The 12,281-nt window shown below is 40.3% G+C and overlaps 1 protein-coding gene across 17 annotated transcripts in view; it reads left to right on the top strand.

Annotated features, from left to right (window-relative positions):
- PEX5L (peroxisomal biogenesis factor 5 like) overlaps positions 1-12,281 on the top strand; it is a 241,674-nt gene that overhangs the window by 206,143 nt on the left and 23,250 nt on the right. For all 17 annotated transcript variants that reach the window (XM_014344468.4, XM_014344465.5, XM_014344464.6 and 14 more), the window contains one exon: positions 10,853-10,969. In XM_014344468.4, the coding sequence (XP_014199954.1) occupies positions 10,853-10,969 (117 nt within the window). The remainder of the gene's footprint in view (positions 1-10,852; positions 10,970-12,281) is intronic.

Here is a 12,281-nt window from a genome sequence, read left to right as displayed (position 1 = left end):
TATCCACCTGCCTCAGTCTCCCAAAGTGATGGGATTACAGGCGTGAGCCACCGCGCCCAGCCATATTTCTTTTTAAAATGGTAGACCTGCTTTCCAAATGTGATCTTACTTACATAATAGCCCCGAGATGAATGCAGATATATATCATTTGTTAAAGTCTAGCAAATCTTGCTAATACAGGCAAGTGACTGAAAATGGAGGAATGTCAGTCCATCTAGAGTCTCCTCCCCTTTGTCTGTCAGGATCTGTGGAAAACAGTTCTCAGAGAGTGGGGTTTTTTCCCTGGCCAGTACAGTCTCTGGCCTGGCATTTTTGGGGAGCCTCTCTTTGTTTTGATACCAGGAATGAGGCAGCTGCTGCCAAGAAGCTAGATCAAATGCCTAGTATCCTTGGAAGAGAAAATATTTCTCTAGTCCTGTCCAAATTAATCCTCATAGGCCAATAAATCAATACACCAGGAAAATATGGGATGATTTTGGCCATCTGGAATTTTTTGAGGCATTGGTGGGTATAACAGAAACTACCTAGCTCCACATTAGCCACGAATAGCTGTATATTAGCTCAAGGTAACACAGACACGTTCACCTTCCCACGTGATGCCACCAGCACCAGATCCATGGCTGGAAGCTCCCTGCAGCTTTTCAGAATCCTTGCCTTGCTGTTGAGTCAGCCAGTTTGATTTCAGTGTCAAAGCAGCTTCAACCATTTTCCTACCCAATAGCCTCGTAAGATAACAAGCCAGATCCAGACTTTGTCTTTACATTTGGTCAACCATTTTGACAATCAGGTAGTCATAAAAAAAAGGGGAGGGCGGGGGAGGAAATCAGAATATCAGGGCAATATGATCAATACAATATAAGTGATTTTTTAAATTGGACTTTCTCTGCCAAAATGAAACAGGTTTTTTCCCCCCTCCAAATATTCTGAAAGAATGAGAGGAAAATACTATTTCCACAAAGTAAAAGGTAGTATCTATATGGGCTTTAGATATAGCAAGTTTAAGGCCGGGCGGTGGCTCAAGCCTGTAATCCCAGCACTTTGGGAGGCCAAGGTGGGTGGATCACCTGAGGTCAGGAGTTCGAGATCAGCCTGGCCAACATGGTGAAACCCCATCTCTACTAAAAATACAAAAAAAAAAAAATTAGCCAGGCCTGGTGGCAGGCTCCTGTAATTCCAGCTACTCAGGAGGTTGAGGCAGGAGAATCGCCTGAACCCGGGAGGTGGAGGTTGCAGTGAGCCAAGATCACGCCACTGCACTCTAGCCTTGGCAACGAGAGCAAAACTCCGTCTTAAAAAAAAAAAAAAAAAAAAAGATATAGCAAGTTTAAATTATTTATCACCAAGGAAAATATTACAAAGGAAAATGCTTCTAAACTAATCCCTCTGTTGACGTTTGCCTGCATCAAAGGAAAACGGGGAGGAAAGAACCCGTTCACTCCTAGACATAAGGTTGCTTAGTTGTAGCTATAAATGCTGCCCCCGGGTGGGCACTTTCTGTGTTCTAAGCCAAGTACTTTACATTCCGTCATCTCACTCAGTGCTCACAACAGCCCTATCAGCAAAGTGTTACTCCCATTTTAAGGTGGAGAAACTGGGACATTGAGACATTCAGTAACTTGTCCAAGGTCACACCACCATTAAGTACTGAGATTCTAACCTGATCTAACTCCAAAATTCCTGCTCTTAATCACTGTTCCCAATATAAAGCAATGTTTGGTGCTATTAATTTTGCAGGCCCTGAACCAACCATAGAACTTAAAATTTTTTGGTCATCAGAAAACAATTTCTTTATCAGAGAATTTCTCTTACTTAAGAAGTTTTAAAAACAACTATAGTATGGCAGCATCAACTGAAACAGTCCAGAGAAAAACAAAAATAGTAAAGGAAATTGGAAAAGGTTTGGAGAGGTCAGAAACTCCCCAGCAATCCCACCAGACTAATAAATTAACTGTTTTCATTTTTTCATGTTTCTTCCAGTCTTTGTCTATTCTGTATACATAATTATATGCAGTTTCAAAGGTCATTTTAAATTACTGGTTAGTATTGAGAAGATGAACATGTCAAATGAGTGTTCTTCTCAAAAACACACCAAAAATTATTTTAATTCTTTTCTCCACATTCTGGGTTTCATTTCCCTTTCTAGAATAATAACAGCAACAAAATCTTGAAGAATTCTGATTCACACAGCAGATGTGAGGATGAGAAAACCTGCTGGCTAATTGGAGATGAGTTTCACTGGAAGCAATCACGTAAAACAAACTATGTCATAGACTCTTATTCCTGAAAGCTGGTCGCAGGATACACAAAAATTAGCCCACCAAAGGTCTCTGTTTTTGTGGAACTTTAGATGCTCATACACTAAGGCTTTATCTCAACATTTTCTAGAGAACCCTAAACACACACACACACACACACACACACACACACACACACATAGTTAAAGGTAAAATACATTTAGGAGACTGCTGCTCACATACCCCTCTCAGAGATTTAAAATATACATTAACATATGAAGATCCTGGGAAGTCACACAGTAAGGAACCTGTTTCCTTATGTCCAGAAGTGGCAAACTCAGTTGGCTACAGGGCCAGGCAGGTAAAGGTATGGACCTGGTGCTGACTGTGGCAGGGACTACATGCAGCATCTGAAAGTTGCTGCTTCTAGAAATGTGGGTCTTGTATTAACAGATCTTCACAAAATGTCTGAAATCTGGGTTTTCATGTGAAATTTCTCATCCAGGATGAGATGGGAGAAAACATGTATCTTGGCTAGATCTGCTAAGGAAAACCAGAGACATACAGTCGTTAAAGCAGTAAAAGCAGATTTTATTCAGGAACTATTGCAGTGGGTGCCAGGGGGAGGAAGACCTCAGCATAGAACTGGGCTCAGTTCCGAATACAGCATGGACAAGCAGGGATCCAGCCAAAGAAGGATGGGTGTCAGTGAATGGGAAATTACTAAGAAGAGACATCAGGGGTTGGGGGGATTCTGGTTGAACCCACCTTTTTAGTATTTTTGCTGAAGGCAGGCCAGGTGATCAGACATCACCTCGGGGATGGTAGGAATGAAAAATTTGGTCAGATGTAGAGGCAATCAGATATCAAGAGAGGAATTCTGTCTAGACTGATTTAGCAGGATTCTTGCTAAAACTAGACTTCGCAAGGACAGATATGGAAACCTGGAATTGAAGCCTAGTTGAGAAAAGGGCTGGGGGGAGATTGACTAAAGTTTGGTCACTGAATTTTCTGTCAGATCTGACCTGTAGGCTACCAATTTGCAGCCTTTAGCTTAACCTAAAGTAGCTGAAGCTCATTTGGCCACAGAACTCTGTTCCTAGAACAGTCTTTTGGGAGATACTAACACATTTCGTTGGCCTACCAACCCTTCAAAGAAGCCTCCAGAGTAAAGTCCCTTCTCTAAGCCTCATCTTCCTCCCCCACTCCAGTCCTCTGGCCTAAAGTAGTAAAAGATGTTCCAATTACTATGGCTGTGTAGCACATTACTCCAACACCTGTGGCTTAAAACAACAATATTTGTTTTGCCCAAAACTCTGTAATTTGGGTAGGGCTCAGAGAGGATGGTTCATCTTTGTTCCACAAGGTGTCAGAGTGGCTTGAAGGCTGAAGATGAGGGTAGAAGGCTGGAATCATCTGAAGGCACACTCACTCACAAACAGATTCTTGGATGGATTATGCTTGTAGTTACTCGAGACATCCCTGAGACTGATGGCTGGAACACCTCCATGTGGCCTTTGAGGCTTGGGCTTCCTTGCAAGGTGGTAGCTAGATTCCAAGGGTGAGTGTCCTCAGGAAGAGGTAGGCAGAAACTGTATCACCTTTTAGGGCCTAGCCTCAAAAGTCACGCCCGGGTATTCCCATTGTGTTCTATTTGTCAAGGCAGGCATTCAAAGACAGGGCAATAGACAAACTCTTAATGAAGTGAGACAAGGTTCTGGAGAGATGGGAGCCAGAAAAACTGCTGTAGCCATTTGGGGAAGAAGCAATCGACTGTCAAAGAAAAGAATGAAGTATTTTGATTTCTGGTTGTATCATTTACCAATGATAGTGTGAGACTGAGCAAGTAACTTCATCTCTTTTTGCATTTTATTGTTCACCCTGTCCTGAATTACAGTTACCACTATTTTTATTTTATCATTAGGCACTGAGCTTCTTGAGGGTAGCATCCACATCTAGATATTTTTGTTCTGGCTTGTTTCATTTCCTAAATATTTTCATAATGCAATGCACAGTGACAAACATGTAGTTTAGGCTTAGTAAACATGTGTAATACTTTATTTTTTAAAACAAGTAGAGAGCTTCCTGGTGAGTTTTCATGACTTGTAAACATGTCTAAAGAAAAATAAACCCATTCAGGAACTGACTCCCACTCCTCTAGTTCACTGCTGGCTTTTTTCATCACATAACCTGTTATCATACGGAACACAGACAAGATTCAAACCCCAAGACCCTCTGCCCATGTCTACATGTCCCCATCTCCTCATGCCCATGGTAAAGGAGCCCTAGTCACCAGCCCCTACTTGCTGCAATAAAAAACAGCCACTGAGAAACTGGCCCTGCAAAACCTTATGCCTGAAGCACAGAAAGCTTCAGCATATTCCATTGCACATTAACAGCAGTTCTTTTTTTGTGAAGGCAAATACCACAGGAGCCAAGAACACAGATATAATCATGTGAAATTCCAGTTCTGCAAAGACATTCGTTTGCTAATGAATATGCTAAAAGCCTTTCAAAAGTGACCCCTTCCTATTTAGACAACATACTTTGCTCTTTGTTCTTTAATATTCCATTTCTGTTTGCCCTCTTGCTGGGTAAGGAGGAAGAGAAAGGAAATAACAGAACACTATCTAGGATTTCCTCTGTTAGAAATGGCTCTTGATTTCCTTCTACCAAACTTCTTGAACCTTATATTGTTTATTTCCAGCCTCCTGTGCTCATTCCTCCCCTTCCCATCATTTCCAGTCTTTCCTCCCCACATTTCTGCAGCTACCCTGCTGGCACATTGCTTGGTGAGAGCCTCGGGCTGTTTGTCCAGGTGCCTGCCAGCATCTGGAGTGATGGCTGACTCCATTGAAACAAGGAAGAAGCATGTCTATCCCAGAGGCAACTAGAAAAATCTGAGTGCTAGTACCAATATTTTTGTTTTGCAATACTTCTGAACCACACAATTCACATAGTTTATAAGATTGCATTCCCTCTGTATCCTGGGAAATATTATTTTTCATTTCCAAGCAATAAAATAGCATTAACTGCTGATTCCTTAGCTCTTAGATGTTACAAGTTCTAAGCACTTCACATACATTGTTTCGCTTAACCCTTACTCTCAGTAAATCAATTCATTAATAACATTGCAACCAGAGACACTCACAGTTGTTAGAGACCAAAGAATTCTTTGGGTTAAACCTCCATCTGATTTGTGAATCATCTTTACAGCACTCCTCACATTGGTCATTCCATCCCTGAAGACTTCTAAGGTTGAGGAGCCCATTTCATTTTCAGGCAGTTTTGTATTGCATTTGATAAAAATTTGTCCCCCTGGAATTGCCTTTCATTTATCCTGGTTCTTCCATCTGCAAAACAAAGCTGGGCTGGTTTGCTCAGCTCTCAGCATCCCCCTGATGATTGTGTTAGCAGGTGAGTTGCTCCTTTACCCATTCTTCATCAGCAGGGTTACTCCTGCCCAAGGTCACTCATGCCTGAAGAGATTCCAGTTTGTCAATGAGACCACTACATGGGACACCCAGCACCATACTAAGAGCTCAAACTAATTCTGACCAATTGAAATTCTATCCCATCCTCCATGAGAACACTGCACATCTGTGATGTAGCTCTGGGTTGAATATGTTCTTTGGGCAGCCACATAAATCTTCAACTAGTATTGAGCTCTTACTCAATAGGAAATATGGTGAGTAGAAACACTCAGTTACCGTTGGCCAGCCTGGACTACTGGACCCCAGGGCAGTGAAGCCCCACATTGATATGCACATAATTTCACTTCAGCAAAATTGTTTGTTGGGGCAAATTTTTAATCCAAACTTGCATAGTGGTTTTCATTCCTTGTCATGTAAAAGAAGTACTGCTTTTTTTTTTTTTTTTTTTTTTTTGAGATGGAGTTTCACTCTGATTGCCCAGGCTAGAGTGCAATGGCACGATCTCAGCTCATCGCAACCTCCGCCTGCCGGGTTCAAGTGATTCTCCTGCCTCAGCCTCCCGAGTAGCTGGGATTACAGGCATGCACCACCACGCCTGGCTAATTCTGTATGTTTTAGTACAGACGGGGTTTCTCCATGTTGGTCAGGCTGGTCTCAAACTCCCGACCTCAGGTGATCCACCTGCCTCAGTCTCCCAAAGTCTTGGGATTACAGGCGTGAGCCACCACACCTGGCCTACTTTCTTTTCTTCTGCATAGGCAGAGCTGTTTGGATTGGTTTGGTTTGGTTTGGTTTTCTCAAGTTTTGATCCAGTGACAGTTAATCAATGGAAGTCTAAAGAGGCAAAAAGAAATCCAGACTCCTCCCAGAAAGAATTGGCACTTAATCTCACATTGATTAGTTCCTTTACAGCACAACCCCAGGATCTTTCTGACAATTACATTTGACCACAAAATCAAAAGTAGCTCTATGTTAACTAGATGACTAAAATAAACTGGTGAATTGGAATTGATAATATGCTGCCATCCCTTAAACTTTCCTGTTCTAAAATAAATTGCTTCTTTTCTTATTCTTCATATCTTAATATAATTAATATTTAATTAATATTGCCCTGGTTCTTATAAAAAAATTTTGTTTTCCAGTTTTACAATCAAAAAAGTGAAGGAAAATAACGTCCAATGTACTTTTGGGAAAACATTTTAAAGTATAATTTTTGGAGATTATTAAATAGACTAGAAGGCCCCTTTAAAAAAAAAATGTGATTCTGTGCTAAGATCTTCCTTCTGCCTTATTCTGATCTGAGTCAATCCATGTAGACAAAGAAGGCTGAGCTGCTATCTAATGAACCCAATCTTCTCACTTTACAAATGAGGAAAAATAACTTACAGATGAGTTAAAGTGCCTTGCTCATATTCTAGCACACATCTTTCTTCTTTCAAACCACTAACACAGAATATCAATGATGAAGGAATTCAGAGGCAAAAGATTGCTCTAGTGTGGGAATGTTGAAGAAAACATCATGGAGGAACTGAAATTGAAAAGAAGTAAGCATTTTTTTTAACCAAATCTTACTTTTCCACCAAAATAACGTACGCTAGCAATAGAAAATTTGGAAAATGGTAAAAAGTACATTAAACACTGATGGGATAAATTACTAATAACCTCATCCCATAAAAGAGTTATACAGCGCCTTTCTCTAGTCTTTTCTCCCCCAAATCATTATTGTGGTTGTTTTTCTGTTATTGTGATTATACTACTTAGCAAGAAACATTATAACTCAAGAACTATTCAATATTATAATAAACTATTCATAAACATCATTTTAATTGCTGCGTAACAGTCCATTATAGAGGTTTTACCATAATTTTCGTAACCTTGATCTTATTTTTGAGTAATTAGATGGAAGGGAAAGATTTAAATGAAGAGAAGGAAGATGTCTAGAAGAAGAATATGTTTTTACAGCAGATGAAAACACCAAACTATGCACAGCTTTTATATTTGAGCTTTGCCATTGTGCGTGATTTGTGTTTTATTCTCTATATTTTTCTCAATACTACAAAGACACTAGCAAGAACACTTACTTTTTTTGAGCACCTACCATGAACTTTATGCCACAGATGCATTTTCTCATTTAGTTGTCATAACAACTAACCAAAATTGCTATTATATCTTCATTTTAAATATAAGGAAAATGAGACTTAGAAATATTAAGAGATTCACAAAAGGGCAATGATGGAACAAGAATTTGACCCAGGTCCATCCAAGGGGAAAGCTGCTATTCTTAACCACCATGCTGCATATCCCAATGTTTTTATGAGTATGTACTATATTTTATCATCAGAGAACTATTCTTAGACATGGATATGGATGGCAAATAATAGCTCATTTCTGATATAAGCAGATAGCTTGTTACACAGAGTATAAACAACAATCTACCAAAATCCCAGAAGAGCTAAGAAAATCATCAATAAATAAAATCCCCTCAGTTATGTCCAAGGTCTTTAAAATTCAGATATGTTTCAGGTTTCTCTAAAATTCATTTAAAATAGTGAGAGGAAGCAGCGTTAATTGTAGCTACGTGAATGAAGTCTGGATTCTGCAACAGGATGAAAATTGATTATACTAAAAGTAGTCTTCTGTAATTAAATGAAAACTGTGCTCTGCACTTTAATTAGTCAGCAGTAACTCATTTTAAGTGGTAACAGTGAGTTCTGGTGTATCTCATTAAGTGAGAGCCCAGCAGCTCTACCTCAGCTGAGGTTCTCTCGGTTTTCCAAAGCAGCCTTATTTATGTATCTACTGCTCTAATTTCAAGCTGCAACAAAGGTAATGCGTCCTTTGGTAACTCAGATGTACACATTATCAAATCCTTCTCTTTCATGCAGAAGACTTGTAATATGCTTTAAATTCCAAGGACTCTCACTAGATGAATGTATTTGCCTTGGAAAGTATATGCAGTCATTGGCCTCTCGTATCACCCAATGGGAGTCTGGGAAAGTCAGCAAACATTGTAAAATTCACTTGATAGATTTGTCTTTCCTTCTACCACAGACAGGTTAAACCTGCATCTTTGAAAAGCTATTTAAAAAATGAATTACCCCAAATATTTTCCAAAGTTTTTAGCATCTAATAATTCAGGTTTCGTGGTATTAAAAAAGGAAAGATATTTTTGTTTTGTTGTTTAACCTTATTTTTTTAATTATAAAAGCAAAGTATGCTCATCATAGAAAATTCAGAAAGTAGGAAAAGTATGAAGAGGCAGGAAAAACATCCCTCATTATTTCTTCATTCAAAGGCACATTTCTATTAACATGGTGGCATATTTCTTCCTAGTCTTTTATCTAGCCATTGCTATTGTATATTTGAGATCATTCTGTTTGCACAATGTGTTATTCTACTAGAAAAAGCCATTAAAAATAAATTTTGATTTTTATTTCTGAGCTGAACCTGGATACCTAGTAGCCATTCCATGTGCTTCCAGCATCATGGACATAGATTATCAAGATGCCTGCTGCCTTGTTGAGAGGAGGCCTTTGCCAAAGGGGCGGAACCCGTTTCTGTGAGAGGAATGAGAATTCTGGACATAATAAAGCAAGAGCAAGAGCTACTATTTAGTAGCCTGGGATTATCACATTGGGCTGGTTCTTATTCCATGAACATTTGTATCTAAAAGAAATAAGATTATAATTACCACTCAAAGCAACTCTGAAGAAGAGTTCTTGCTTCAGGGCAGCCACAGCCCAGGCAGACCAGAAGATTAAAAGGTGAAGGTTAACCTCAAGTCAGTGTGATGATATATCAACAAGTCACAGGATTTCGAATCATAGACACTGAGATTTGCAATTTGTAAAGAGTATGAATTTCAGTCCCAGATTCAGGTGTTCAAGGAATACTCATTGTTTTATTTGTTTGTTTAAAGAAAATAAAGTGGTTTCCAAGTGTCTCTCTTAGCAGGCTGGTAGAGAACTTACTCTAGGGCATGAAATATGAAATATGGAAGGCTTATGTAGTGTCAGAAAACAAGGACAGAGTCTCCCCCACCCGCCGCCCCGCCACTTCTGGCTGTCATGGTGACCACTAACAGCTATCCAAGGCCAAAGTGGCTCCTTGAAATTCACTTTCTATTTCCCGGCCATGTGAGAACAGGGGTTCAAGTGAGCCCTCTTTATATATCCACAGTTCTCCTCTCTGATATCAAGCTCGTTTGCCTGGGAAATAGCTAAAAACTGAGCACCAGTCTCCCACTAATCAGAACCTGCCACCCTCCATCTCTTTCCCTACCCCTGGAAAATTCCGTCTCTCTTAAATTCTTTAAGATGTTTGCTTCTTCCTCCTGCCCCTTGGGCCACCCAAAGAACTCTCTTCAGGCTTAATAAAATAGAAGTCAACCAGGGACAGCTCTTGCAGCAAAAATCTTCTTCAGTCTAGGAACACACACCTCCCTTGAAGTAGAGAAGAGTAAACAGCCTGATTTCCCTTACAGAAGATGTGTGGGGAAACTACAAGGAAACAAAAACAAAGTAGCATTTTTCAAAAAATCATCCTGCCACATAAAAGTCCTTGAAGAGGATTCAGTCAGGTTCACACCAGGGTCCCTCATTCTTTAGCACCAGCAGACCAAGTTTGCCATAAGCTGACAAGTGTGGCCTTGGAAGGCAGATGAGGTTCGGATCCTGTGAGTCCTAGCTTTGGGACCATAACCCTCCAGGCTCTGTTTTCTGCTGGCACAGTGCTTGACACAGAGTAGGATCAACTAATGTTTCATTCTCTTGTCCATACCTGGCTGTCCTCCCAAGTCACTGCTCAGCCAGTCCCAAAACAGTTGCTCTAATTCTTTATATGCTAGGAGCAATTCTGGGAGAGACTGCCCTTCCTAAAATGTAGCCTAGTGCCCACACATGAAACTGTACATAAGTAGTGGGTTTTTAGCTGAATTTGGCATATGTGGTCCTGGTCTTTCTGATGGTAGTTATTTTCCTGCTGGAGAAAACCACAGCTAATCCACTTCAACACTCTGACCAGTGAGTACCCTCCAGAAGCTCTTCAGCCATGCCTATCAGTTGGATGTCATCAGCCATTTTATTCCTCCTCAGAAGCCTCTTTTATCTATTAGAGGGGGGAAAAAGACACAGATGATGTGGCATGTTCTTAAATCCATCTCCATTCATTTTTCCTGTCTCCCAGTCAGATACAGAGTTTTGGGATAAGATGCAAGCAGAATGGGAAGAAATGGCTCGGAGGAACTGGATATCTGAGAACCAAGAAGCCCAGAACCAAGTAACCATCTCGGCTAGTGAGAAGGTAACCAATTCTGTTCCTATACATGCTGACTACTTTTCTCCACCTTCTTGGATCATATTTTATAGATTAGTCAATAGCTATTCTGTCAAAAACACAGTAATTAAAAAGACAATTTAATGTCAATCTGACCTAGAAGAAATTCTGATAGAATGAGACAACGTAATTATCCAACGTGTGAAGGCAGCCAAGTTGGAATGAAATGCTCTTATTTTTATCAGTGTTCAGACAGACAGTTTGGCAGCTGACCAGAGCTTGGATCCTGACTGCTAGCCAGTTACTGAACTAGCTGACACTAAGGGTGGGTTGGAACAAGAATTGGTCTAATGTCACAATACTCTGTCAGCCAGTCATGTGAGTGCTGTTGATTTACCAGCAACAGAAGTGATACCAGTGGCGTGGGAATGAAGTGGAGACTTGGGGCTATATTTCACAGGTGGTCATTATATAGCCAGCAAAGAAACTCTGTGGAAAAGATGCTCTCACACAACCAGGTAAAGTCCCAAGAGGATTCCTTAGAGGTACTCCCCTGATAGGAGCCCCAGCAAATGCACAAGTACAGTGAACAACCAGCCAAATCACTCATGAAGTCCCAGTTGCTCTAGGATTTGTGCATTTAAAAAACACTTGGTGGGGTTGGGGGGAACACTGAGGAATAAGTGTAAATGACTTGAAAGAAAAATGTGGAACTTTCTTACCTAAAAATGTATATATCACAATAGCCAAGATATAGAAGCAACGTAAGTGTCCATCAACAGACAAATGGATAAAAAACAATGTGAGCCTGAACAACAGTGAGACCCTGTCTCTACCAAAAAAAAAAAAGAGAAAGAACTGTAGTTCTACAGTTCTACAGGAGACTATAGGGGACTACGCCTGTAGTCCCCAGCTACTCAGGAGGCTGAGGTGGGAGGATCACTTCAACCCCAGGAGGTCAAGGCTGCAGTGAGCTGTGATGGTGTCACTACACAGCCTGGACAACAGAATGAGACCCTGTCTTAAAAAAAAAAAAAGGAAAAGAAAATGTGGTACACATATACAATGGAGTACCATTCAGCCATAAAAAAGAATGGCATCCTGTCATTTATAACAACATGGATGGAATTGGAGGTCATTATGTTAAGTAAAATAAGCCAGGCACAGAAAGACAGACTTCATATGTTCTCACTTGTTTGTGGGAGCTAAATTTAAAACAAATGAACTCATGTGAATGGAGAGTAGAATGATGGTTACCAGAGGCTGGGAAGGGTAATGGGCAGGGGAGGGGGGTAGGGAACTGGGGATGGTTAATGGGTACAAAAATATAGTTATATAG

This window comes from Pan paniscus, chromosome 2 (assembly GCF_029289425.2).
Source record: "Pan paniscus chromosome 2, NHGRI_mPanPan1-v2.0_pri, whole genome shotgun sequence".
Lineage (NCBI taxonomy): Eukaryota > Metazoa > Chordata > Mammalia > Primates > Hominidae > Pan > Pan paniscus.
Note: the sequence above shows the minus strand (reverse complement) of the source record. Positions and strands in the feature narration are given on the sequence as shown.